Source organism: Symphalangus syndactylus, chromosome 17, assembly GCF_028878055.3.
Source record: "Symphalangus syndactylus isolate Jambi chromosome 17, NHGRI_mSymSyn1-v2.1_pri, whole genome shotgun sequence".
NCBI classification, from domain to species: Eukaryota; Metazoa; Chordata; class Mammalia; order Primates; family Hylobatidae; genus Symphalangus; species Symphalangus syndactylus.
Genome location: NC_072439.2, coordinates 13,495,337 through 13,520,444, shown reverse-complemented (window position 1 = coordinate 13,520,444; position 25,108 = coordinate 13,495,337). Strand labels below are relative to the sequence as shown.

The window sequence follows — 25,108 nt, the reverse complement described above, 5'->3', positions numbered from 1 at the left end:
TTCTGGTGGTGAAGAGAACACCATTTGTCAGCCAGGTGCAGTGGCTTGTGCCTGTAATCCCAGCACTTTGGGAGGCCAAGGTGAGTAGATCCCTTGAGGTCAGGAGTTCGAGACCAGCCTGGCCCACATGATGAAATGCTGTCTCTACTAAAAATACCAAAAATTAGCTGGGCATGGTGGCAGGCGCCTGTAACCCCAGCTACTTGGAAGGCTGAGGCAGGAGAATCGCTGCAACCTGGGAGGCAGAAGTTGTGATGAGCCAAGATCGCGCCATTGCACTCCAGCCTGGGCAACAAGAGCGAAACTCTGTCTCAAAAAGAAAGAGAACACCATTTGTCTCTGTCTCCTTACCGGAGAGAGACTCCAGCCAAGGCTGTGGGGACAGAGGGAAGGGACAGGGGAAGGGGCACACCCTGGCAGGCCTGGCAATCTCAGCAGCCCCTGGTGGGAGGCTCCTCGTCCCCTGCTGTGAACCCCAGGCGGTACCTGCAGCCCCACTTCCTTCCTTAGGCCCTGGGAGAGGCGGCTCTCGGAAGCCTCCCACGCACAGTTCCCGTTCCCATCCCTAGCTCCCAGGGAAGGCAAACAGGATTCCCACCACCAGGTGGTTGAAAACCAGCCCCGCTGACAAAGAGTTAAGTCGGCCCTCCTAGCAACTCCAAAAAACCAAGTTTAGGCGGCGCGACAGCAAAATCAAGCAGTTGGTTAGCAAAGGGATTCGGTGCAGATGGATGGACCGTCTGGGCTACGGAGCCCACGGGCCTGAAACGCAGTCGCTCCTGACCCGTCCTCCGCAACCCTCGTCCCACCGGGCCGCGGTCCCCGGAGCAGGCCGGCGGGTGGCGGGAAGACACCAGGCTGCAGGGGGCTGGAGAAGCAACACCCTTCTCCCTCCCCGCCAGAGAACTGGAGCGCGGGGACCTCTGCTGCGGATGCTGGCGGCGAGCCGGGTTGCTAGGCGACATTGGTGAGTGTGGGCGGGATGATACCGGGCGTGTGGGCAGGGCTGGAACCCAATCCCGGCAGGCGGGGCTGGAAAGACAAAAACGGAAGGGCAGGCTGTCACCTGCATCTGCAAGGTCACGGACAGGACGGAGAGGCGGCCGCTAAGATGCCCTGAGTTCCCCGGCCCAGTCACAATCAGCCTTGCAGGCATCATCTCCCTGGCCAGGCTCAGGGGTCGTTTGGGAAAAGATTGTTGCCCGTCTTGTCCCGGGATGCCTCCCTAGTTTAGCTTCTGGGACTGAGAATTTGTTTCAGGTGATCGGATTAAGACCCACTTTCCTGGTTAAGGTGGAGAAGCCACCTCTGGGTGGAAAATGGTCACTCCCAAGTTTTGCAAATGAAATGCATTAGGCAGAATAGAGAGCGGGATGGCCGGGCGCGGTGGCTCACGCCTGTTGTCCCAGCACTTTCAGAGGCCGAGGTGGGTGGATCACTTGAGGTCAGGAGTTTGAAACCCCGTCTCTACTAAAAATACAAAAATTAGCCAGGCGTGGTGGTGGGCACCTATAATCCCAGCTACTCAGGAGGCTGAGGCAGGAGAATCGCTTGAACCTGGAGACCAAGGTTGTAGTGAGCTGAGATCGCACCACTGCACTCCAGCCTGGATGACAGAGCAACACTCTGTCTCAAAAAAAGAATAACTAAATAAAAATAATAAAATAAAAATGATTAAGATGGCAAATTTTGATACATGTGTTTTTCCACAAAATGTTTTTACTCATGAATTGGGTTTTTCCCATTATGAAAAGCTTGGACAATCCAGAAAAATGTAAGCAGGAAAACAAAGCAATCACAAAACAATCACAAAACAGTCAGCTACTGTGAACACTCCATTTCCCTGCTGCTTTCTTTTCCTTTTTTTTTTTTTTTTTTTCTGGAGACGGAGTTTTGCTCCTGTTGCCCAGGCTGGAGTGCGGTGGCGCAATCTCGTCTCACCACAACCTCTGCCTCCCAGGTTCAAGCGATTCACCTGCCTCTGCCTCCTGAGTAGCTGGGATTACAGGCACCTGCCACCACGCCCAACTAATCTTTGCGTTTTTAGTAGAGATGGGGTTTCACCACGTTGGTCAGGCTGGTCTCAAACTCCTGACCTCAGGTGATTCGCCTGCCTCGGCCTCCCAAAGTGCTGGGACTACAGGCCTGAGGCACCACGCCCGGCCATCCCGCTCTCTATTCTTGAATGCCCTGTTGTTTATGGGTGGGTCATTTATACCATCTTGCTTCCTGCTTTTCTTCACTTGGTATTATAATGACATTGATTTATCACCTGTTTACTGTGTGCTTATTATCTAATTTAATTCTTCTCATGACCTTACAAGACACATTTTATTTTTCTTTTTTCCTTTTTTTTTTTTGAGACAGAATCTTGCTCTGTTGCCCAGGCTGGAGTGCAGTGGCGCAATCTGGGCTCACTGCAAGCTCCGCCTCCTGGGTTCACACCATTCTCCTGCCTCAGCCTCCCAAGTAGCTGGGACCACAGGCGCCCGCCACCACGCCCGGCTAATTTTTTTGTATTTTAGTAGAGACGGGATTTCACTGTGTTGCCCAGGCTGGTCTCGAACTCCTGACCCCAGGCGATCCGCCTGCCTCAGCCTCCCAAAGTGCTAGGATTACGGGCATGAACCACCGCACCCAGCCTCAACTCCTGTTCTTTCAGCTGCTCATTAATTCCGTCTGTGTGTTGAACGCCTGTGATGTGTGCTGGGCCTTCATTCATGTGGTTTCCCTATTTCTCCCGTTGAGGATGTTGACATTTATTCCGTAGACAATCAGCAAACACTCACCGCCTTCCTTGGGACACCCAAGGATGAGCCAGAAGCCGTCACTTCACACAGTGAGGGTGACTCTGGCCTCTAGTCACAGCGTGGCCCTTTAACTTATCAGCTATGGAGTGCAGGGACAGCTCATGTTACCGCCTTAAGCTTCCATAAAATTGGGGTCAAACTGGTAGCCCCCAACTGTGCAGAGAGCTGTGAGGAGAATTCAGTAAGAAAATGCATTTTAAAATGCTTACTGCACAGAAAGGTTCAGGCACAGGGACCCAGGCGCCATGGAGGGCAGGGATGAGGGGCTGTGCAAATGGGCCATTAAGGTCAAGTGCAGTGGCTCATGCCTGTAATCCCAGCACTTTGGGAGACTGAGGCGGGAGGATCACTTGAGCTCAGGAGTTTGAGACCAGCCTGGGCAACATAGCAAGACCCCATCTCTAAAAAAAAAAAATTAGCCAGGCATGATGATGCATGCCTATAGTCCCAGCTACTTGAGAGGCTGAGGCAGGAGGATCACTTGAGCCCTGGAGGTTGAGGCTGCAGTGACCTATGATCACGCCACTGCACTCCATCCTGTGTGACAGAGTGAGACCCTGCCTTAAAAAAAAAAAAACAGGCCAGGCATGGTGGCTCACGCCTGTAATCCCAGCACTTTGAGATGCTGAGGCGGGTGCATCACCTGAGGTCAGGAGTTCAAGACCAGCCTGACCAACATGGTGAAATCCCATCTCTACCAAAAAAAAAAAAAAATTAGCCGGGCTTAGTGGCACATGCCTGTAATCCCAGCCACTTGGGAGGCTGAGGCAGGAGAATCACTTGAACCTGAAAGCAGAGATAGCAGTGAACCGACATGGTGCCATTGCACTCCAGCCTGGACAATAAGAGCGAAACTCTGTCTCAAAAAAATAAAAAAAAATTAAAAACCCAGCCGGGTGCGGTGGCTCACACCTGTAATCCCAGTACTTTGGGAGGCTGAGGCGGGCAGATCACGAGGTCAGGAGATCGAGACCATCTTGGCTAACATGGTGAAACTCCGTCTCTATTAAAATACAAAAAAATTAGCCGGGCACAGCGGCAGGCGCCTGTAGTCTCAGCTACTCGAGAGACTGAGGCAGGAGAATGGCGTGAACCCGGGAGGCGGAGCTTGCAGTGAGCCGAGATAGCACCACTGTAGCCCGGCCTGGGCGAAAGAGCGACACTCCATCTCAAAAAATAAAACAAAATAAAAATTAAAAACCCAAGCCATTAAAGTCACACCCCAGATACCTAACCTCTTGTGGCTTCTAGAACGCTGGATGCCAGGCTATGACAAAAGCCTTCCAGATGCTGCTAATGTTTCAGGATTCCAGCCCAGTGACCACCACCCCCACCCGCCAACCACCCCACACTGAAGCCATCCCGTGGTGCGCAGGCTTCCGTCAGCTCTGTAGCACTCCGTCATAATTGTTAGTCAACAGAGAGACCAAAACCCACAAAGAGAAAAGGAAAGTAACCTGAAGGACAGACAAAAAGGACAGAAGAAAACAGTTCTAGAAAAATCCTTATGTTCCTGATTCAAACACAGAACAGGAAAAAACAAAACCTGTATGCATCTTATCCTCAGAGAGATCACAGAGGATATAACAGCCAGGAAAGAAGTATAAGTTTGCCTTCATTTATTCACTTATTTATTTGTTTATTATTATTATTATTTTTTTGAGATGGAGTCTCCCTCTGTCACCCAGGCTGGAGTACAGTGATGTGATCTTGGCTCACTGCAACCTTCACCTCCCAGGTTCAAGCGATTCTCCTTTCTTAGCCTCCCAAGTAGCTGGAATTATAGGCATGTGCCACCACGCCCGGCTAATTTTTGTATATTTAGTAGAGATAGGGTTTCACCATTTGGCCAGCCTGGTCTCGAACTCCTGACCTCTGGTGATCCACCAGCCTCGGCCTCCTAAAGTGCTGGGATTACAGGCGTGAGCCACCGCACTGGGCCGAGAAATTCTTTTATTTATTTACATATTATTTGGAGATGGGGGTCTCACTGTGTTGCCCAGGCTGGTCTCAAACTCCTGAGCTCCGTGAGCCACTGCACCCAGCCAAGTTTGTCTTTTAAAGAGGAACGATAAAAGAACCAGAAAGAGCTCTTGGAAATTAAAACTCTGATAGTTACTGGGTGTGGTGGTGCATGCCTGTAACCCCAACACTCTGGGAGGCTGAGGCAGGCAGATCGCTTGAGCTCAGGAGTTAGAAACCAGCCTGGGAAACATAGTTAGACTAAAAATCAAAAAAATTAGCCAGCATGGTGGCAGGCACCTGTAGTCCCAGCTACTTGGGAGGCTGAGGCAGGAGGATCGCTTGAGCCCAGGAGGTTGAGGCTACAGTGGGCTGTGATTGCACCACTGCACTCCAGCTTGAGCAACAGAGTGAGACCCTGTCTCAAAAAAAAAAAAATTAATAGTCAGAATTAAAATGTCAATAGAAGGATTGGAAGAAAAAGTAGAAAGTGGGGGGATGCAGGGGAAGGTAGGCAAGAAAATGAGAACATCAATCCAAGAAGTCCGCCCTATGACAATAACGTGTTCCACAAAGACACCAGACAAACCAAAGTGGAAGAAATCACCAATGATATAATTCAAGAAAGTTTGCCAGGAAGAGAACACATGAAAAGCCCACAAAGTACTCAGCACAATGGTTGAAAATAGACCCACACCAAACCCAGCACTGTGAAAGTGCAGTATGTAGGGAACAAGAAGATTCTACAAGCTTCCAGAGAGAGAGAGAGAGAGAAATTAACCATGGGACAGGCAAAGGATGAGGAAACAGGACAACTTCTGATCATTCAGCTGCCCAAGACTAGAAGCTGGAAAACATGGGGCAAAAGAAAAGTATCCACCCACAATACTGTCAGCCAAACCTCTAACTACCCAGGACAGTAGGAGGAAAACACTTTCTCTGGAAACCCTAGGGGGTGTACATTCCTAAAACAAGGGACCAAACCAAGAAACCGGGAGACCCACACCCAAGAAACAGGAGCTATATCCAAGAATCCCCTTGTGCCGAAGAAGAGAGGGGCCAGGATCACAGCTGGGCAGTAGGAGCAACCAGTCCTTAGTGGAGATGTCAGTTCTGGTGGAGAGGCTGGGGGAGAGAAAGAGTCACAGACACATAAAACCAAGGCGATGACTAACTCCAGGGAAATAAAAAAGAAGGTCCCAGAAAATAATGTTCTTAGTATACATTGCTCCACTGTCAATAATATTTATATTAATATATACTATAAGCACTGAATTTTCATTTAAGCAAAAATTGTGATTTAACTATTGGGGGAGCAGAATGCCTCAGAGAGCTAAGTCTTGACCTTTTGGAATAGGAAGTCAATGGACAGCATCCAACTGATAAATCAAGGGATGTGTAAAACACATTACTTGGAACTATGGAGGTAAATACCTGAAAACAGCAACAGCAACCCCTGAGGAGTGGGACATTATATTGCTTTGTCTTCAGCACACAGTAAAACACCCTATAAATATCAGCTGCTATTCATACCAACGAGAATATACTTACCCTTGAGGGGCTCATTGCTGAGTTGAGGAGCTTTATTTATATATTTTGGGTTTTATTTTTTTAAACACTTCTTGAGAGCTTATTACATGCCATGAGTATCAGCACATTTAATTTAACGGATTGAAAAATACAGCTGGTGGCTCATACGTGTAATCCCAGCACTTTGGGAGGCTGAGGCGAGCAGATCACTTGAGGTCAGGGGTTCAAGACCAGCCTGGCCAACATGGTGAAACCTCATCTCTACTAAAAATACAAAAATTAGCCAGGCGTGATGGCGCGTGCCTGTAATCCCAGCTACTCAAGAGGCTGAGGCAGGCGAATAGCTTGAACCCGGAAGGCGGAGGATGCAGTGTGCCAAGATCACGCCTCTGCACTCCAGCCTGGGCGAAACAGTGAGATTCCGTCTCAAAAAAAAAAAAAAAGACACCTACTTATAAGAAAATAAAGACTGTGAGAAGGCAGGGGAGAGCAAACTACAGTCTGAGGGCCAAGTCCAACCTGCTGTCTGTATCTGCACAACACCTCCAGCTAAAATCTATTTACATTTGTAAATAGTTGGAGGAAAATGGAATCGATATTATATGACATATGAAAAGTCATATGAGGCCGGACATGGTGGCTCATATCTGTAATACCAGCACTTTGGGAGGCCAAAGTGGGCAGATCATCTAAGGTCAGGAGTTCAAGACCAGCCTGGCCAACATGAAACCCATCTCTACTAAAATACAAAAATTAGCTGGGTGTGGTGGCACATGCCTGTAATCCCAGCTACTTGGGAGGTTGAGACATGAGAATTGCTTGAACCCAGGAGGCAGAAGTTGCAGTGAGCCGAGATCACGTTAATGCCCTCCGGCCTGGGTATCAAAAAAAAAAAAAAAGACTCTGTATCAAAAAAAAAAAAAAAAAAAAAAAGGCCAGGCTTGGTGGCTCACGCCCATAATCCCAGCACTCTGGGAGGCCGAGGCGGATGGATCACGAGGTCAGGAGATCGAGACCATCCTGGCTAACACGATGAAATCCCGTCTCTACTAAAAATACAAAAAATTAGCAGAGCGTGGTGGCGGGCGCCTGTAGTCCCAGCTACACGGGAGGCTGAGGCAGGAGAATGGCGTGAACCTGGGAGGTGGAGCTTGCAGTGAGCCGAAATCACGCCACTGCTCTCCAGCCTGGGCGACAGAGCGAGACTCCAGCTCAAAAAAAAGAAAAAAAGCAAAAGAAAAGAAAAGTAAGATGAAAGTCAAATGTCCATGTCCATAAATAAAGTTTTATTGGAATGCAGCCATGGTCTTTGGCTTCTGTGTTATCTATGGTGTCCCTGCAAAGGCAGAGCTGAGTAGTTGGGACACAGACCAGCAGGCCCTTTAGAGAGACAGTTTGCTGGTCCCTGAGTTAGAGCATGAGGTCATGAGAGGATGAAGAGGGATCCTGGAGGAGAGACTTAGGGGCTGCTCTTGAGTAGACATGGCTGGGCTTCTGGAATAATGTGTATCTCCTGTTCTCCTTACTTGATCGTTTCTTTTCTGTTCTTTTTTTGAGACAGGGTCTTGCTCTGTTGCCCAGGCTGGAGTGCAAATCATAGCTCACTGCAGCCTCAACCTCCCAGGCTCAAATGATCCTCCTGCCTCAGCTTCTTGAGTGGCTGGGACTACAGGCATGTACCACCACACCCAGCCAGTTTGTTTTATTTTTTGTACAGACAGGGTCTCACTATGTTGGCCAGACTAGTCTCCAACTCCAGGGCTCAAGCAGTCCTCCCACCTCGGCCTCCCAAAGTGCTGGGATTGCAGGCGTGAGCCTTCATGCCTGGCCTCCTTCCTCAGACTTTACCCTCTCATCTGCTTCTGTAAGGGCCTTTTATGTGCCAGGCTCCAGACCTAAATGGTTGCCAGGCCCAGGGCTGGTCGTTACCCTCACTAGGAAGATATATTCTGTCGTGGGAAGCAAGGACGGAGGGAGATTGACAATGACAAGTGAGACAGGATAACAGGTGGGGATTCTGGCTTTGACAATAGAGAGTAACTGAGGGTGACCACTATGGGGTGGCCAGGGAAGGTCTCTTGGAGAAGTTGAAAGTGAAGAGAAGTAGTTGGACTTGAAAAGAGCTGGGGGAAGGATGTAGTACTAGGAGATGGGAAGAGCATGTGCAAAGGTCCTGTGGCTGCCCTGTGCCTGAGCTTTTGGGAGACAAGGGAGAAGCTGGGAGCAGAGAGGTGACAGCCACTGGACAGCAGGGGTGACAAAGCGCCGGGAGGCATGCTGAGCTTAGTGGGAGCCATGGGAAGCTTTTATTTTTATTTATTTATTTACTTTTTTGAGAGTCTCACTCTATCACCCAGGCTGGAGGGCAGCAGCCTGATCTCAGCTCACTGCAACCTCCGCCTCCCGGGTTCAAGTGATTGTCCTGCCTCAGCTTCCCAAGTAGGTGGGATTACAGGCGCGTGCCACCACACCCAGCTAATTTTTTTTTTTTTTTTTTTGAGATGGAGTCTCCACTCTGTCCCCCAGGCTGGAGTGCATTGGCGTGATCTCCGCTCACTGCAATCTCCACCTCCCGGGTTCACGCCATTCTCCTGCCTCAGCCTCCCAAGTAGCTGGGACTACAGGCGCCCGCCACCAAGCCCAGCTAATTTTTTTTTTTTTTTTTTTTTTTTGAGACGGAGTCTTTCTCTGTCCCCCAGGCTGGAGTGCGGTGGCGCAATCTCGGCTCACCGCAACCTCCACCTCCTGGGTTCACACCATTCTCCTGCCTCAGCCTCCCGAGTAGCTGGGACCACAGGTGCCCACCAACACGCCCGGCTAATTTTTTTTTTGTATTTTTTAGTAGAGACGGGGTTTCACCGTGTTAGCCAGGATAGTCTCGATCTCTTGACCTCGTGATCCACTCGCCTCGGCCTCCCAAAGTGCTGGGATTACAGGCTTGAGCCACCGCGCCCGGCCCCAGCTAATTTTTATATTTTTATTTTTATTTATTTATTTTTTTTTTGAGACAGAGTCTCGCTCTGTCGCCCGGGCTGGAGTGCAGTGGCGCAATCTCGGCTCACTGCAAGCTCCGCCTCCCGGGTTCACGCCATTCTCCTGCCTCAGCCTCCGAGTAGCTGGGACTACAGGCGCCCACCACCGCGCCTGGCTAATTTTTTGTATTTTTTAGTAGAGATGGGGTTTCACCGTGGTCTCGATCTCATGACCTCGTGATCCGCCCGCCTCAGCTTCCCAAAGTGCTGGGATTACAAGCGTGAGCCACCGCGCCCGGCCAATTTTTATATTTTTAGTCGAGACAGGGTTTCACCGTGTTAGCCAGGATGGTCTCGATCTCCAGACCTCGTGATCCACCCTCCTTGGCCTCCCAAAGTGCTGGGATTACAGGCATGAGCCACCGCGCTCGGCCTAATTTTTGTATTTTTTTGGTAGAGACGGGGTTTCACCAGTTGGTCAGACTGGTCTCAAACTCCTGACCTCAGATGATCCACCCACCTCGGCCTCCCAAAGTGCTAGGATTACAGGCGTGAGCCACCGCGCCTGGCGGGGAAGCTTTTAAGGCCAGATGTGACACAGACCCGGTTTCCACGGATGAAACCTGCAAGCGTGGCTGGAAAACAACCTGCCCGGCTGTGTCTTAAGGACGACGAAGACGGGGCAAGGGTTTTCCAGCAAAGGCACCCAAAGCAGCTTGCCCCAAGAGGCCCTTCGCTCAAGGAATAGAGAATGGCTGGGCAGACAGCGACTGTGGTTGCAGAATGAGTGATGCAGCGCTCTTCCTCGAAAGAGCCAGCGTTCCTCCCCTGAATCCCGGAGTCCCCTGGCTGGGGGAGAAAGCTAAATTTAAAGGCATGCTAATTGGGGCAGTGTGATCTAACTGCAGACTCCAGCCAAGGACTGGCTAGGCAGAGGACGGCTTCCATGGAGGCCACGGCGGCTCGGGTGTCCCCACGTCCGCCTGCAGTGGCCCCCCGACCCCGGCCTGTCCTCTAGGTTCAGAAAGCTCAGTTGTGAGGCTGGACACGGTGGCTCAAGCCTGTAATCCCAGCAATTTGGGTGGCTGAGGCGGGTGGATCACCTGACGTCAGGAGTTCGAGGTCAGCCTGGACAACATGGTGAAACCCCATATCTACTAAAAGTACAAAAATTAGCTGGGCATGGTGGCTGGCAGGTACCTGTAATCCCATCTACTCAGGAGGCTGAGGCAGGAGGATTGCTTGAACCCAGGAGGCGGAGGTTGCAGTGAGCCGAGATCACACCACTGCACTCCAGCCTGGGTGACAGAGCGAGACTCTGTCTCAAAAAAAAAAAAAAAGTATGGAAATTCATGTGCTGAAAAAGGCTGAACAAGAGGCAGGAGCCCGATCCCTAACACTGCCCAGCATTGCCTGCCTCAGTCACGATGCATTTCTATCAATTTCAAGCCTCTAGCATTTGAAGTTCTCCATCCCAGCCAGCCAATCCCAACCCTGACTGATAAATTATGTAAAGTACCTGTCACATGACTCATCATCTACTATGTTCATTGCCTACTATGATTTCCAACAGTATTTGTAGAGAAGAATAAGAATCGTGCCATGCCTTAGGGAAGTTTGCAATCCAATCGGGGGAGTCTACAGGCCTGAGGTTTAGCCCCCAGCCAGCTGTGTGACTAAGGACAAGCAGTCTTGCTTCTCTGGGTCTCAGCTGTTCCACTTTACACTTTTTTTTTTTTTTTTTTAAGATAGAGTCTCACTCTGTTGCCAGACTGGAGTATAGTGGTGCGATCGCAGCTCACTGCAATCTCAGCCTCCCAGGTTCAAGCGATTCTCCTACCTCAGCCTCCCGAGTACTTGGGATTATAGGCACCCGCCACCACGCCCAGCTAATTTTTGTATCTTTAGTAGAGACAGGGTTTTGCCATGTTGGCCAGGCTGGTCTCGAACTCCTGACCTCAGGTGATCCACCCATCTTGGCCTCCCAAAGTGCTGGGATTATAGGTGTGAGCCACGACGCCCAGCCTCAGCCGTTCTACTTCTAAAATGAGAAGATTGGTCTCAGTGATCTCTAGGAATTTGGAAAGTAGTGGGTTGGGCAGATTATGACAGCCAGAGGGGGGTCTATGGGAGGAGAGTGATATGTGAAGAACTGTGAGATTTGGATAGGAAAGAAATAGAAAAGCACTCAAGAAGGGGAGGAGGTGGAGGCCAGGCACTGTGGCTCATGCCAGTAATCTCAATACAGGTGGGCAGATCACCTGAGGTCAGGAGTTCGAGACCAGCCTGACCAACATGGTGAAACCCCGTCTCTACTAAAAATACAAAAATTAGCCAGACATGGTGGTGGGCACCTGTAATCCCAGCTACTTGGGAGGCTGAGGCAAGAGAATCACTTAAACCCAGGAGGCAGAGGTTGCAGTGAGCCAAAATCGTGCCACTGGACTCCAGTCTTGGAACAGAGCAAGACTCTGTTTCAAAAATAAAAGGGGGGAGGAGGTGGAGAGATTACTGTGTCCACTGGGCTGCTCCACTGCAAAGGACAGAAGCTTAGTGCCGCCTGACTCAGGGAATGGAAGGCAGATTTATGGACTCTCGGAAAGAGAAGCTCAAGGCATCCCTCTTCCCAGCTGGGATCAGGGGAATCTAATTTGACTCAGCAATTCCACATTAGTCTGCTAATTGCAACTCCCCACTTCTGGTACTATTTTGAGTATTAAGAATCCCTTTGATTGTAAGTGGCAGGAACCCCCTCAGGAAGACATCAAAAAAGAAAGAATGGCTGCTAAAACTAGGTGTCACGTGAATTCCAGGCATCGCTGGTTCTAAGGATTTGGAACCAGTCCTTCCCTTAGGATTCGGTGTCTCTCCCTGCCTCTTGGCTCTGTTTCCTCCAGGCTGGCCTCCTTCTCAGGCAGGCTAATGGGCTCAGTCACCAAGACCAAGGAGAGATGGCCAGGCTCACACCCATCACACAGTGAGACAAGACAGCTAGTGCCTCTAGGAAGGGGCCCTTTCAGGAGACCTTGCTCTAGGAAGTGTGGGGATGTCCTTGAGGAAGGCTTTCCCCAAATGGTGCCACGTGAGTTGTGTGTAGGAGGGTGAGCTTGGAGAGGCCAGCTGGACACGCCGGGGAAGGGCATTCCAGGGGAGAAGGAACAGCCAGTGCAAAGGCGTGGAAACTTCTGCAGTTCGAACTCACTAGAATATCAGGTTCTTGGAGGGAGGAGAAGAAAATGGACCTGGGAGATGAGTTGGAGGCCAAAGATGAAGAGCCCAGGATGCCAGGCTGAGCATTTTAGGCTCTCTCCTGCAGGCAGTGGGGAGCTATGCAAGGATTTAGAGTGAGGGAGGGCCACAGTCACAGTTCTATCCCTTGGCTTTGTGAAAGGTGAAAACCTGGAGGCAGCCAGGACACCAGAAAGGGGACTGCTCTGTCACCAGCCTGCACCACGAGGGTGACCGGCAGATCAGAGAACTTCTGAAATCAAGTTGACAGGGGGTCACCAAGGATGAGAGGTGGAGGGTGGGGAGTTCAGGACTGGGGGAATCTGGATGTCCAGTCTACCCGCTCAGGCTGGTATAAGGGAGGGGTGAGTCCCCCAGCTCCTTGGCAGGAGGCATTAGAGACTGGTGCAGCCGCCTCTGGGGCCTGAAAGAGCCCTGAAGTCTTTGTGATTCAAAGTGGCCAATTCTTGGTCAGGAGGTCAGGAGTTCGAGACCAGCCTGGTCAACATGGCAAAACCCTGTCTCTACTAAAAATACAAAAATTAGCCGGGCATGGTGGCGGGCACCTGTAATCCCAGCTACTCAGGAGGCTGAGGAAGGAGAATCACTTGAACCCAGGAGATGGAGGTTACAGCGAGCTAAGATTGCGTCACTGCATTCCAGTCTGTGTGACAGGAGTGAGACTCCATCTCAAAAAAATAAAAATAAAAATACAAAAGTTAGCCGGGCGCGGTGGCTCACGCCTGTAATCCCAGCACTTCGGGAGGCCGAGGCAGGCGGATCACAAGGTCAAGAGATCGAGACCCTACTGGCTAACATGGTGAAACCCCGTCTCTACTAAAAATAGAAAAAAAAAAAAAAATTAGCTGGGCATGGTGGCGGGCACCTGTAGTCCCAGCTACTCAGGAGGCTGAGGCAGGAGAATGGCGTGAACCCGGGAGGTGGAGCTTGCAGTGAGCCGAGATGGTGCCACTGCACTCCAGCCCGGGTAACAGAGCAAGACTCCATCTCAAGAAAAAAAAAAAAAAAAGCAAAGTGGCCAATTCTTGGATGCCTCACCCCCTCCTGAGGCTACCCCTTCTGTGGCTCTGATTCAAATAAACCACAGACTCAAATCTGTCCCCCTAGAGTCAGGCACAGCTCAGTGTCTATGTCTCCACCCAGTTAGGGGAGCTCCCTGCCCCAGCCAGCCCTTGACGATTTGGGAACCCAACACCAGCTCCTTAAGTCCGCCATTCTCTGGCCTCAAGACCCTTGGTTCCTCTTATTATTTCTTCTGGGGTGAGGCCTCCTGCCAGGAGCCCTGGGGCTCCTTGGGAGGACTGACACTAAATATCATTGATTTGCAGAGAGAGGAAGAGGAGAAAGTCTTCATGGGGTGCTAGAGCATCTTAAATGTCCCTCTCATGCAGGGACAGTTCCCTGCTAAACGAAGAGAAGGCGGACCTCGGCGAGGGACCTGTGGTCAGCAGCAGCTTCTGGTGAGAAGCAAATTAGGCGGCTGGGTTTTCCACTACAGACATTTTGACTTAACACTTCTTGTGCAGGCAAGTGATGGTGGTTTGCCATATATGGTGGGCCCGCAGTGACCGTGACAGAAGGACAGCTGCAGCGTCCCCAGCCCTTTCTGGGGAGCCACACCCTAGACTATCCCACAGCCAGATCCATGAAGCTGTGGGTGCTAAAATCGTAGACACAGGGGCATCCTCCCGGAAGGTCTTCTAATAGTAAACTACAACCCCATGAAAGAAAGTTGAGGCCAGTAAACCATGCGCCCTGGCTCACGCCTATAATCCCAGCACTTCGGGAGGCCCACGTTGGTAGATCACCTGAGGTCAGGAGTTTGAAACCAGCCTGACCAATATGGTGAAACCCCGTTTCTACTAAAAGTACAAAAATTAGCTGGGTATGGTGGCATGTGCCTGTAATCCCAGCTACTCAGGAGGTTGAGACAAGAGAATTGCTTGAACACAGGAGGCAGAGGTTGCAGTGAGCTGAGATAGTGCAGTGGCTCACACCTGGAATCCCAGCACTTTGGGAGGCCAAGGTTGGAGGATCGTTTGAGTGCAGGAGTTTGAGACCAGCCTGGGCAACATAGCCAGATCCCATCTCCATTTTTTTTTTTTTGGAGACAGAGTCTCACTTTGTTGCCTAAGCTGGGGTGCAGTGGCGCGATCTTGGCTCTCTGCAACCTCCGCCTCCCAGGTTCAAGCAATTCTCTGCCTTGGCCTCCCGAGTAGCTGGGATTACAGGCATCCACCACCACACCAGACTAATTTTTGTATTTTTAGTAGACAGGGTTTCACCATCTTGGCCAGGCTGGTCTTGATCTCCTGATCTCATGATCCACCCGCCTTGGCCTCCCAAAGTGCTGGGATTACAGGCATGTGCCACCACGCCCAACTAATTTTTGTAGTTTTAGTAGAGATGGGGTATCACCATGTTGGCTGGGCTTGTCTAGAACTCCTGACCTCAGGTGATCTGCCCACCTTGGCCTCCCAAAGTGCTGGGATTACAGGCGTGAGCCACTGGGCCCAGCCTGCAGATGGGATTAAGTTGATGCTATTGAGATGAGAGAGCATCCTGGATGACCCAGGTATATAATATAATATAATATAATATAATATAATATAATATAATATAATATATATAATAGTATGGTTTAAGCAGGCACCATGCTGTGCATGTGTAGTCCCAGCTACTCAGGAGGCTGAGGCAGGAGGATCGCTTGAGCCCAGGCGTTTGAGGCCAGCCTGGGCAACAGAGACCCCCAGCTCTAATAATAATAATAATAATATAGTTTCCTAGTCTGCTGCATAATGTTCCTTAAGATAGCTGTTCTGTAATTCTCTTGTAACTGGGCCTCTGCTCCTCGCAAAATCACGTGATGCCTCCAAGTCCAGACACTTAGCCTTTTGGGGTAACAGAAGATTAAATATGGGCGCAGGCCACCTGGGCATCTTGGTTCATTGCCCTCCTAAGACAAACTTTATTTTTGTTTAGAGGACTCATTCCTTAGGATGATAAGGTGCAAGGCGTGATGGCTCACGCCTGTAATCCCAGCACTTTGGGAGGCCGAAGTGGGAGGATCGCTTGATCCCAGGAGTCCAAGACCAGCCTGGGCAACAAAGTGAGACTTCATCTCAAAAAAATAAAAATAAAAATAAAAAAGTTAGCAGGACGTGGTGACACACACCTGTCATCCCAGCTACTCAGGAGGCTGAGGAAGGAGAATTGCTTGAACCCGTGAGGTGGAGGTTGCAGTGAGCCAAGATAGCGCCAGTGCACTCCAGCCCGGGTAACAGAGCAAGACTCCATCTCGAAAAAAAAAAAAAAAGCAAAGTGACCAATTCTTGGATGCCTCCCAGGACAGGGAACTCACCCCCTCCTGAGGCTATCCCTTCTGTGGCTCTATGAAAAGTTGGAAAAAAAAAAAAGTTACCCTGTGGTCCGAGCTACACGGGAGGCTGAGGAGGGAGGCTGGCTTGAGCCCAGGTGGTCAAGGCTGCAGTGAGCTATGATCACGCCACTGCACTCCAGCCTGGGGGATACCAGGCCCCCCTTTTACCCTCCAAGGAGGGCAGCTCTAAGAAGTTTGCATCCGGATGATTACAGTTCCCAATGATTCTGTTACCCCAATTTTCCCTTAATGTTGATGATTATGATAATGATATTGATAGCGGCTGACATTTTGAGGGCTCTTTTTTCCCAACTACCAATAGCCCTCTGAGACGGTGGGTGCTAAAATGGGCGGCACTGAGGGAGTTGGAATTGCAGAGTACGAAGTGTCCTCTGGGAGTCCGGGCTTGGCGCCTTGCTTATCTCCCCGGACGGGCAGCTCAGTCTCCCTCACCCCCGGCCCCCGCCACGCGCGCTGGCGGCGCCCGTTCCACGCTCCAAGAACCCCGCTTCCCAGGGTGGGTGGGGGGTGCACGCCCGACAGGGCCACGTCAGGGCCAGGTGTGGAGCCCGCGTACGCCCCGGGACCCCGCCCGGGGCGCGCGGGAGGCGCCGGGGGCCGCGGAGGCGGGGCGGGGAGGGGCCGCCGGCGGCGGCGGCGCGCGGAGGAGACCGCAGTGCGGCCGGCGCTAGGACCCGCGGGGGCCTCCCAGGCCGCGGCGCCTCCCGCTTTACCCCACTCCCCGACCCTCCTTCGCCCCCAAAATGAGGAAACGGAGCAACTCGCTCCAAGTTGTGCAGCCGGGACCGCCTCGGGGTGTGCAGCCGGCTCGCGGAGGCCCTCCTGGGGGCGGGCGCGGGGCGCGGCTCGGGGGCGCCCCCTGAGCAGGTGAGCACGTCGGCGGGGAGAGGTGGAGAGACGCCGAGGCCGGGGTGGGGGGAAACCCCGAGGGCTCTAGGCGGGGGTGGGCCCCGGACGTGCGCAGGAAGGGCCGGTGTGTGCGCGAGTGTGCGCGTCCCGGGCGCGCGGCGGATGCGCGGCTGGGGCGGAGGGTGCTCAGAGGCGATCGGACCCGGCGTGCTGGTGGCTGGGGTTTCCTGGGTGCGGGTGTGCGCGGCTACGAGCCCCGGGCGTGTGTACCCGCGCGTCCACGTGGAGGGCTGTGCGCGTGTGGCCGAGAAGCGTGTGCGCGGCCCTGCGTAGCGCCCTGCGTGCCCGAGTGGCCCGGCGCTGGCGCCCAGGTGTTCCAGTGTGGGGCGGCTGTGTGTGTGCCGGGGGCGGGGGACAGGTGCGCACACCTGTTTCCACGTGGACGTGGTCCTTTGCTTGTCCGCGCAGCTGTGTCCGAGCCCTGTGTGTTTCTGTGCGTGTACATGCATCCGTATGCGTGTGAGTACACGTGGGACTGGAGGATTTCATGGGAGGCGCATATTGGAGGGGCCGAGACTCACCCCCAGCACCGCCCACTTCCCAGCCACTAGCGGTCGGGGAGATGGGGGAGGCAGGGAGGCTCCCCTACCCCTGCAGCAATGAGCGACTTTGTGTGTCTGTCCTGGGTTTGGGGGGGGATCAGAGAGGCTCAGCGGGTGGCCGGAGGAGTCCAGCAGGGCTACAGGACCCGCCCCTGCCCCCAGCTCCACCCCACGGTCAGAGATTCTTGGGAATGACCTTGACTCATCCCTATTTCCCCACCCTGCCCCTGCCTACTTACCAGAAAAGAGGAAGAACCAGGCTCGGTCCAGTGGCACCCAGCTCCCTACCTCCCGTGCCAGCCGCCTGGCCTGTGGCAGGCCATTCCCAGCGTCCCCGACTGTGGCCACTTGCTCAGTGCTCCTCTCACCTGCCTCAGTTTCCCTCTGGGGGCGATGGCAGGGCGAGGCTCTCTGGTTTCCTGGCGGGCATTTCACAGCCGTGATTCTGCTAAGGAACTTCCCCGGGTAAAGATCACTTCCCCAAAGGGGCTTGGGGAGCCAGTTCTGGGTCCCATCCAGGATGCCTCTGGGGGGGCTCTCTCTGCCTGCCTGGCCATCGCCCCCACCTGACCTGGGCTGGAAGTGGTAGGAACTGGACCCTGGGTCCCAGCCCAGCTCCCACCTGGACTCTGCCCCCTCCCCAGGTGAGCCCCCGCTTCCTCCGAGCCTGGCACCCACCTCCCGTCTCAGCCAGGATGCCAACGGTGAGTGTGTCTAGCCTGCTTCCTCTGCCCCCCGGGTCCTTCTTCAACTCCGTCCCCACCCTCAGCCCCCTTCCTGAAGGGCTGTACTCTCTGCCCCCTACCCCCTTCTGCTGGGCTGGGCCTGGCCTTTCTCAGTCATCTTGGCTTCCTGACCTTCTGTCCCGGGCCCCCTCTCTTTGTGACTCTACGATTCTCTCTGAGCAGCCCGCTCCCCCTTTCTCTCCCCTGATGTCTGCATCTGTTTTCTCTACCTCTCCGCTCTTTTCCAATCTCCATGCCTTTCTCCCTCCTGTCCTCTTTCCCCTCCTGTGCCTCTGCTCCCCACATCTCCGTGATGTCCTCCCTTCACCCCTCTCCTGGCCCCCTCTGCAGAGGCGCTGGGCCCCGGGCACCCAGTGTATCACCAAATGCGAGCACACCCGCCCCAAGCCAGGGGAGCTGGCATTCCGCAAGGGCGACGTGGTCACCATCCTGGAGGCCTGCGAGGTGAGAGGTGGCCCGGCGGGTGTGGGTGCTTGGGGCCGGGGGCTCCACCAGGACCACACCCACACCCCCCACACCCCCCACACCAACCCTGTGCTTCCTCCCTGGCAGAACAAGAGCTGGTACCGCGTCAAGCACCACACCAGTGGACAGGAAGGGCTGCTGGCAGCTGGGGCGCTGCGGGAGCGGGAGGCCCTCTCCACAGACCCCAAGCTCAGTCTCATGCCGTGAGTGGGCAGGACAGGGGCCTGGGGTAGGGGGCAGCAAGTGACCCCCCCTCCACAGCCCGGTCTGACCCACCCCTTCCGTGGCCACAGGTGGTTCCACGGGAAGATCTCGGGCCAGGAGGCTGTCCAGCAGCTGCAGCCACCCGAGGACGGGCTGTTCCTGGTGCGGGAGTCTGCGCGCCACCCCGGCGACTACGTCCTGTGCGTGAGCTTTGGCCGTGACGTCATCCACTACCGCGTGCTGCACCGCGACGGCCACCTCACAATCGATGAGGCCGTGTTCTTCTGCAACCTCATGGACATGGTGGAGGTGCTGCCACCCAGAGACCCCACCCCGTCCCTGCAGTGGGGCAGCCCAGAGACCCCGGAGACTCCCCTATGTAGAGATGGAGGGGTGGGTCACCTGACCTCCATCCCTTCCCCAGCAGCTGGGCAGACCCCATCCCTACCTCCTGTGCTGATCACCCAGGACCCCCTGAGCTCTGTACTTCCCCAGTGTGGAGATGAAGGGGGTATTCCCCAGGGCCCCCCAGGCCTCCATCCCATCTCAGATGGGCAGACAGGAGGACCCCCACAGTAGGATTCCCCTTAATGCAGAAATAGGGGGGGCTGATCACTATGGACTGCCCAGTCTACAGGTGGCCTGAGTGAGCCTGGTTCTACCTCCAGGAACTAGAGTGACTCCTCTGGGAACCCCCAGGACCCCCCAAGTTGATACCAATCCAGAGGACTCCCCTTGCTTTTGGCTTGCCTCCTTTCCTGTTCCTATGGAAACCAGCCTTTCTCCTCCTCCCCGGTCCCACCCACCCCACCCAGAGGCCACCCAGGAAGGGGACAGGATGCTGGGGTTCCCCGCCCTGGGGCCGGGCTCATGGCTGTCCCCACATCCTGCAGCATTACAGCAAGGACAAGGGCGCTATCTGCACCAAGCTGGTGAGACCAAAGCGGAAACACGGGACCAAGTCGGCCGAGGAGGAGCTGGCCAGGGGTAGGGGACGCCTGGGAGGGCAGACCCCCTTCCCTACCCACGTTAGCCCAGCCCGGGAGGAAGGGCCCTGGGGCCCCGCACCTCTGAGGCCAGATCGCCCAAGCCTGTCTCCATGCCCAGCTATGGGATAGAAGACCTGGGCTGCCTCGGGGGTGCCCACAGACACAGTCCTTTATTCGATAGGTCCCCAGCTTTGCCACTCATCTCTGTCACCATCATCCACCATCTGAGCCAGAAACCTGGCCCCGAACCTCCACCCGCCCCATCCTCCAGCATTCCCTCCCTGGTCAGGTGCCCAACACCTGGTGAATCTGCTCCCCTCCCCTCCCCACAGCCCAGCCTCAGGCCCTCCCATTAGACCGCCTCCTTCCCAGAGGGCGAGTCCCCCTTCCAGCCCAGGCCTTGAGTGCAGCCTCAAGGTTATCTTTCTATCATGAAATCGTGCCTCCAGGGAGAGAGGCCCGGCAGCTCCACTACCTTCCAGAACCTGCCCGCATGGCCTGAGCCACCTTTCCAGCCTCATCTGCAAAGCCCTTCCTGCACGCATCCACCCCCTCCCAGGTCAACTGTGATCATCGTTTTCTTCACGCCTCTGAGCCATTGTGTATTCTGTTCTCTCCACCTGAAATGCTTTTCCAGCCCCTAAGTAGTGAAATCCTCAATATTTAAGGTCAAAAGCAAATGCCTCCTCTGACCCCATGTCTGTCTCCTTGAAAGTACGTCTCTGCTGGGGAAATCTGTACCCATCAGGGATGGCACCCAGGTGGAGACTAACATCAATCTGGCCAACGATCCCTTAAGACCGTGGCATTTGGAGGGGGCAGTTTCTGGAGGGAGAAGAGAACGCCTGCAGAACCAACCAGAGGACAGTGGAGGGGGCAACACAGGAGTGCTTAGGAGAAGGGTCAGGGAGGCTAGAGCCCTGGAATATTCTGGAAACTTATGGGCCTCCATGTTGTGTTTTTTTGCTGTGTGTGTGTTTCTGGGTGGTCAGAGGTAAAGAACTGTGTAGGGAAGAGCCCAGAGGGTATTTGGAGGGACAAGAAAGCCAAAGAGAAAAGGGCAGCTCTTATCTCTGAGAACTGAAGTGTTTCCTGGCACTACCCCTTGGGCCTGACTGGGAGTTCGTGGAGAGCATGTGTGGAGTCTGAGGGTCTCAGCCAGGCAGGCCCCCAGCTTTGACCATTCACACCACTATCCCTCCTGTAAGCTCCTTTTTGCTCAGGTCAACCCATGATAGTTCTGTTGCTTCCAACAATGATAATTGGTACCAGGAGTGGGGTGTCTCTGATATGTCCTAGGGGCATTGCCAGGCCCAGCAGCCACTCAAATGTGTATCCACAGCTGCAGCACTGTGAGAGACATCACCTAGTGTCTCACCAAGTAGAACCCCCAATGGGAGGATTTGGGGGGCCCATTACCCCTCTGACTGGGTCTTCACTCCACAGCGGGCTGGTTACTGAACCTGCAGCATTTGACATTGGGAGCGCAGATCGGAGAGGGAGAGTTTGGAGGTGAGTGGCGGACTGGTTTGGGGGTGCTGAAGGAAGGTGGGAGGTGCATATTGAGGCTTTGGAGTCACAGAGCTGAATTCAAACCCATACTTAATCACCTACTAGTTGCACAACTGAAGACACGCAAATCCTCTGAGCCTCAGTTTCCCCCTCTGAAATGGGGTAATGGCAGCTGTCATGAGGAGTAAATGAACTCAAGCAGGCGCTCAGTCAATGTTAGTGACTTCTTCACACTGCCAGGGTTTTGTATGATCAATCCCTCTGTTTGGAACACCGTTCCCCGAAATAATTATTCTGGAAGGCTCTGGGGTTTAGATCGGGGGTCGGCAGACTCTGTAAAAGGCCAGATTGTAAATGTTTTCTGCTTTGTGGGCCACGTAGCTGCTGTCACAACTACTGAGTCCTGCCCTTGTAGTGCGAAAGCGACCACAGACAATATGTAAACGTGTGGGCGTGGCCATGAAAATTATGGCCCAGAAATTTGAATTTTGTATAATGCTCACATGTCCTGAAACAGTACTCGTCTTTTGATTTGTTTTTACAACCATTTAAACATGCAAAAACCAGCCAGGCACGGTGGCTAATGCCTGGAATCCCAGCACTTTGGGGGGTCGGGGCAGGAGGATCCCTTGAGCTCAGGAGTTCAGGTCCAGCCTAGGCAACGTAGCAAGACCCCCATCTGTACAAAAAAAAAGCCAGGCACAGTGGAGCATGCTTGTAGTCCTAGCTACTCAGGAGGCTGGGATGGGACGATCCCTTGAGCCCAGGAATTTGAACCTGCAGTGAGCTGTGATCATGCCACTGCATTCTACCTGGGTGAGAGTGAGACCCTGTATTAGTATTTTAAAAATAAAAACGTTCGCCAGGCGCGGTGGCTCACGCCTGTAATCCCAGCACTTTGGGAGGCCGAGGTGGGCGGATCACCAGGTCATGAGATTGAGACCATCCTGGCTAACACGGTGAAACCCCGTCTCTACTAAAAAAAAAAAATTGGCCGGGCGTGGTGGTGGGTGCCTGTAGTCCCAGCTACTTGGGAGGCTAAGGCAGGAGAATGGCGTGACCTGGGAGGCAGAGCTTGCAGTGAGCAGAGATTGAGCCACTGCACTCCAGCCTGGGTGACAGAGCAAGATTCCGTCTCAAAAAAATAAATAAATAAAAATAAATAAATAAAAAATAAAAATGCAAAAAACATTTTGAGCTCAAGGGTCTTGCAAAAAGAGGTGACAGGTAGATTTGGTCCCGAGGGGGTGGAGGTTCACAGACCCCTGGCTTAAATGGTTCTCTCTTTGTTTTTGTTTTTTGTTTTGTTTTGTTTTGAGATGGAGTTTCGCTCTGTCACCCAGGCTGGAGTGCAATGGCGCAATCTTGGCTCACTGCAACCTCTGCCTCCCGGGTTCAAGTGATTCTCCTGCCTCAGCCTCCCGAGTAGCTGGGATTACAGGCATGTGCCACCACAACTGGCTAGTTTTGTACTTTTATTAGAGACAGGGTTTCTCCATGTTAGCCTGATCTCAAACTCTTGACCTCGGGTGATCTGCCTTCCTCAGCCTCCCAAAATGCTGGGATTACAGGTGTGAGCCACCATGCCAGAGCCAGATGGTTCTCTGATCTTGGTTCTGGAGCTGCAAGGGTGGCGGGGGTGAGGACCGTGGGGGCTGTGTTTCATGGTCTGGGGACCCGCAGTTGTGTGAATGTTACATGGGCACCGGTGTGAGCGGGCCTGTCCATCTGTCTCTCTGTCCCTGTTTGTTGGGGATCCTGATCTCACCCCGTTCCCCACCCCCCAGCCGTCCTGCAGGGTGAGTACCTGGGGCAAAAGGTGGCCGTGAAGAATATCAAGTGCGATGTGACAGCCCAGGCCTTCCTGGACGAGACGGCCGTCATGACGTGAGTCCCGGGGTGGGGCTGGGGACCGTGGGATGGGGGGGGTCCCAGCCCTGCCCTCATGCCCACCCCACCACCCCCAGGAAGATGCAGCACAAGAACCTGGTGCGTCTCCTGGGCGTGATCCTGCACCAGGGGCTGTACATTGTCATGGAGCACGTGAGCAAGGTGGGGCGGGGCCCAGGCAGGGAGGGGGTCCCACGCGGTAGAGCAGCCCCAACATCCCGCAGCCGTCTCCCACCCGCAACAGGGCAACCTGGTGAACTTTCTGCGGACCCGGGGCCGAGCCCTCGTGAACACCGCTCAGCTCCTGCAGTTTTCTCTGTAAGTGGGACTCTCAGGGTGCTGGGCGCGGGGGTCGTCGGGGGGCAGATTCCAAGATCCATCAAGGAGAAACTGAGGCACGGGGCAGGGAGGCCTTGTGAGCTTGTGGCCCAGGCACCCAGAGCTTTCTGAGCCCTGAATGCGGGCGTCCTGGCACCTGAGCCCCCACTGCCCCCTGCTACCCCCAGGCACGTGGCCGAGGGCATGGAGTACCTGGAGAGCAAGAAGCTTGTGCACCGCGACCTGGCCGCCCGCAACATCCTGGTCTCCGAGGACCTGGTGGCCAAGGTCAGCGACTTTGGCCTGGCCAAAGCAGAACGGAAGGGGCTGGACTCAAGCCGGCTGCCCGTCAAGTGGACGGCGCCTGAGGCTCTCAAACACGGGGTGAGCCCCCCTTCACACACCCCTGGGGCTTTGGGGTCCCCCCAGCTCTGCTGTATGACCGTGGGTATGTCCAATGGCTCCGCCTCCCCAGGAAGCTCTTGGCCCATAATTGTTCCTCGTAGCCCCCCTCTGGGCCGCAGTTTCTCCAGCTCTGAAAAAGGCGTGGGCTCCGGACTGAGGGGAAGAATAACCAGGCTTCCTTCATGCGCTAAGGCTGAGCTAGACTCGATTGTGGGTGGTGTTGTGGGAGGAATCAATTAGGAGGGGACCAGAGAGTGAGGGTCAACCCAGGAGGGCTTCCTGGAGGAAGCAGGCACTGGAGCAGAAAACCTGAAGGGTCCCTCCTCACCCCTGTCTCGGGCCCCACAGAAGTTCACCAGCAAGTCGGATGTCTGGAGTTTTGGGGTGCTGCTCTGGGAGGTCTTCTCATATGGACGGGCTCCGTACCCTAAAATGGTGAGCGGGGGCCCCAGGAAGGTACTGGGTTCCGGGCAGGTCCAGAGGCTGTGGCCCTGACCCCTGCCCACGCCCGCTGTCCGCAGTCACTGAAGGAGGTGTCGGAGGCCGTGGAAAAGGGGTACCGCATGGAGCCCCCTGAGGGCTGTCCAGGCCCCGTGCACGTCCTCATGAGCAGCTGCTGGGAGGCAGAGCCTGCCCGCCGGCCACCCTTCCGCAAGCTGGCCGAGAAGCTGGCCCGGGAGCTACGCAGTGCAGGCGCCCCAGCCTCTGTCTCAGGGCAGGACGCCGACGGCTCCACCTCTCCCCGAAGCCAGGAGCCCTGACCCCACCCGGTGGGGCCCTTGGCCCCAGAGGACCAAGAGAGTGGAGAGTGCGGCGTGGGGGCACTGGCCAGGCCCAAGGAGGGTCCAGGCCGGCAAGGCATCCTCCTGATGCCCAAGGCAGGGGCTGGCCCGCGTAGGGGGCTCTGGGCGGCCCGTGGACACCCCAGACCTGCAAAGGATGATCGCCCGATAAAGACGGATTCCAAGGATTCTAGGTGCCTGTGTCTCTCTGTGTCCCCGTGCCCTCTTCCCCAGGGGCCACCTTTGGTGATCTGCTCTCGGACACCCCCAGGCACCAGGCATCCTGGGTCTTCCCTTAGAGGTCCACCCCCCCCAGATGCCCTGCATGCCCCGCCCCCAGTGGTCACCTCCCTCGTCTGTGGAACCCACTGCAGCCCGCATGATGGGATCAATTAATTGGGACCCCACTGATCCTTGGCTGAG

At 54.3% G+C, this 25,108-nt stretch overlaps 1 protein-coding gene across 6 annotated transcripts; it reads left to right on the top strand.

Annotated features, from left to right (window-relative positions):
- Window positions 1-333: 333 nt before the first annotated feature.
- Window positions 334-24,873, top strand: MATK (megakaryocyte-associated tyrosine kinase). Of its 6 annotated transcripts, XM_063620788.1 has the most exons (15): window positions 16,548-16,790; window positions 17,241-17,291; window positions 17,617-17,839; window positions 18,019-18,078; window positions 18,451-18,564; window positions 18,673-18,788; window positions 18,879-19,098; window positions 19,683-19,776; window positions 21,225-21,290; window positions 23,078-23,177; window positions 23,258-23,342; window positions 23,425-23,498; window positions 23,687-23,882; window positions 24,252-24,338; window positions 24,425-24,873. In XM_063620788.1, the coding sequence occupies exons 3-15, from the start codon at window positions 17,768-17,770 to the stop codon at window positions 24,662-24,664; spliced, it is 1,524 nt and encodes a 507-aa protein (XP_063476858.1). In that variant the 5' UTR covers window positions 16,548-16,790; window positions 17,241-17,291; window positions 17,617-17,767; the 3' UTR covers window positions 24,665-24,873. The 6 variants fall into 6 exon arrangements, with proteins under 6 accessions (XP_055106423.1, XP_063476858.1, XP_055106424.1 ...); XM_055250448.2 differs by lacking the exons at window positions 16,548-16,790; window positions 17,241-17,291; window positions 17,617-17,839 and adding exons at window positions 334-967; window positions 13,852-13,983; XM_055250449.2 differs by lacking the exon at window positions 17,241-17,291.
- Window positions 24,874-25,108: the final 235 nt, after the last annotated feature.

What these genes read in the sequence shown, in the direction of transcription:
- MATK (XM_055250448.2), top strand. Translation starts at nt 13,909, where the DNA reads ATGCAGGGACAGTTCCCTGCTAAACGAAGAGAAGGCGGACCTCGGCGA. An exon ending in CCATCCTGGAGGCCTGCGAG is followed by an intron (nt 18,565 to 18,672) that starts GTGAGAGGTGGC and finishes CCTCCCTGGCAG; the next exon opens with AACAAGAGCTGGTACCGCGT. An exon ending in CAGCTCCTGCAGTTTTCTCT is followed by an intron (nt 23,499 to 23,686) that starts GTAAGTGGGACT and finishes TGCTACCCCCAG; the next exon opens with GCACGTGGCCGAGGGCATGG.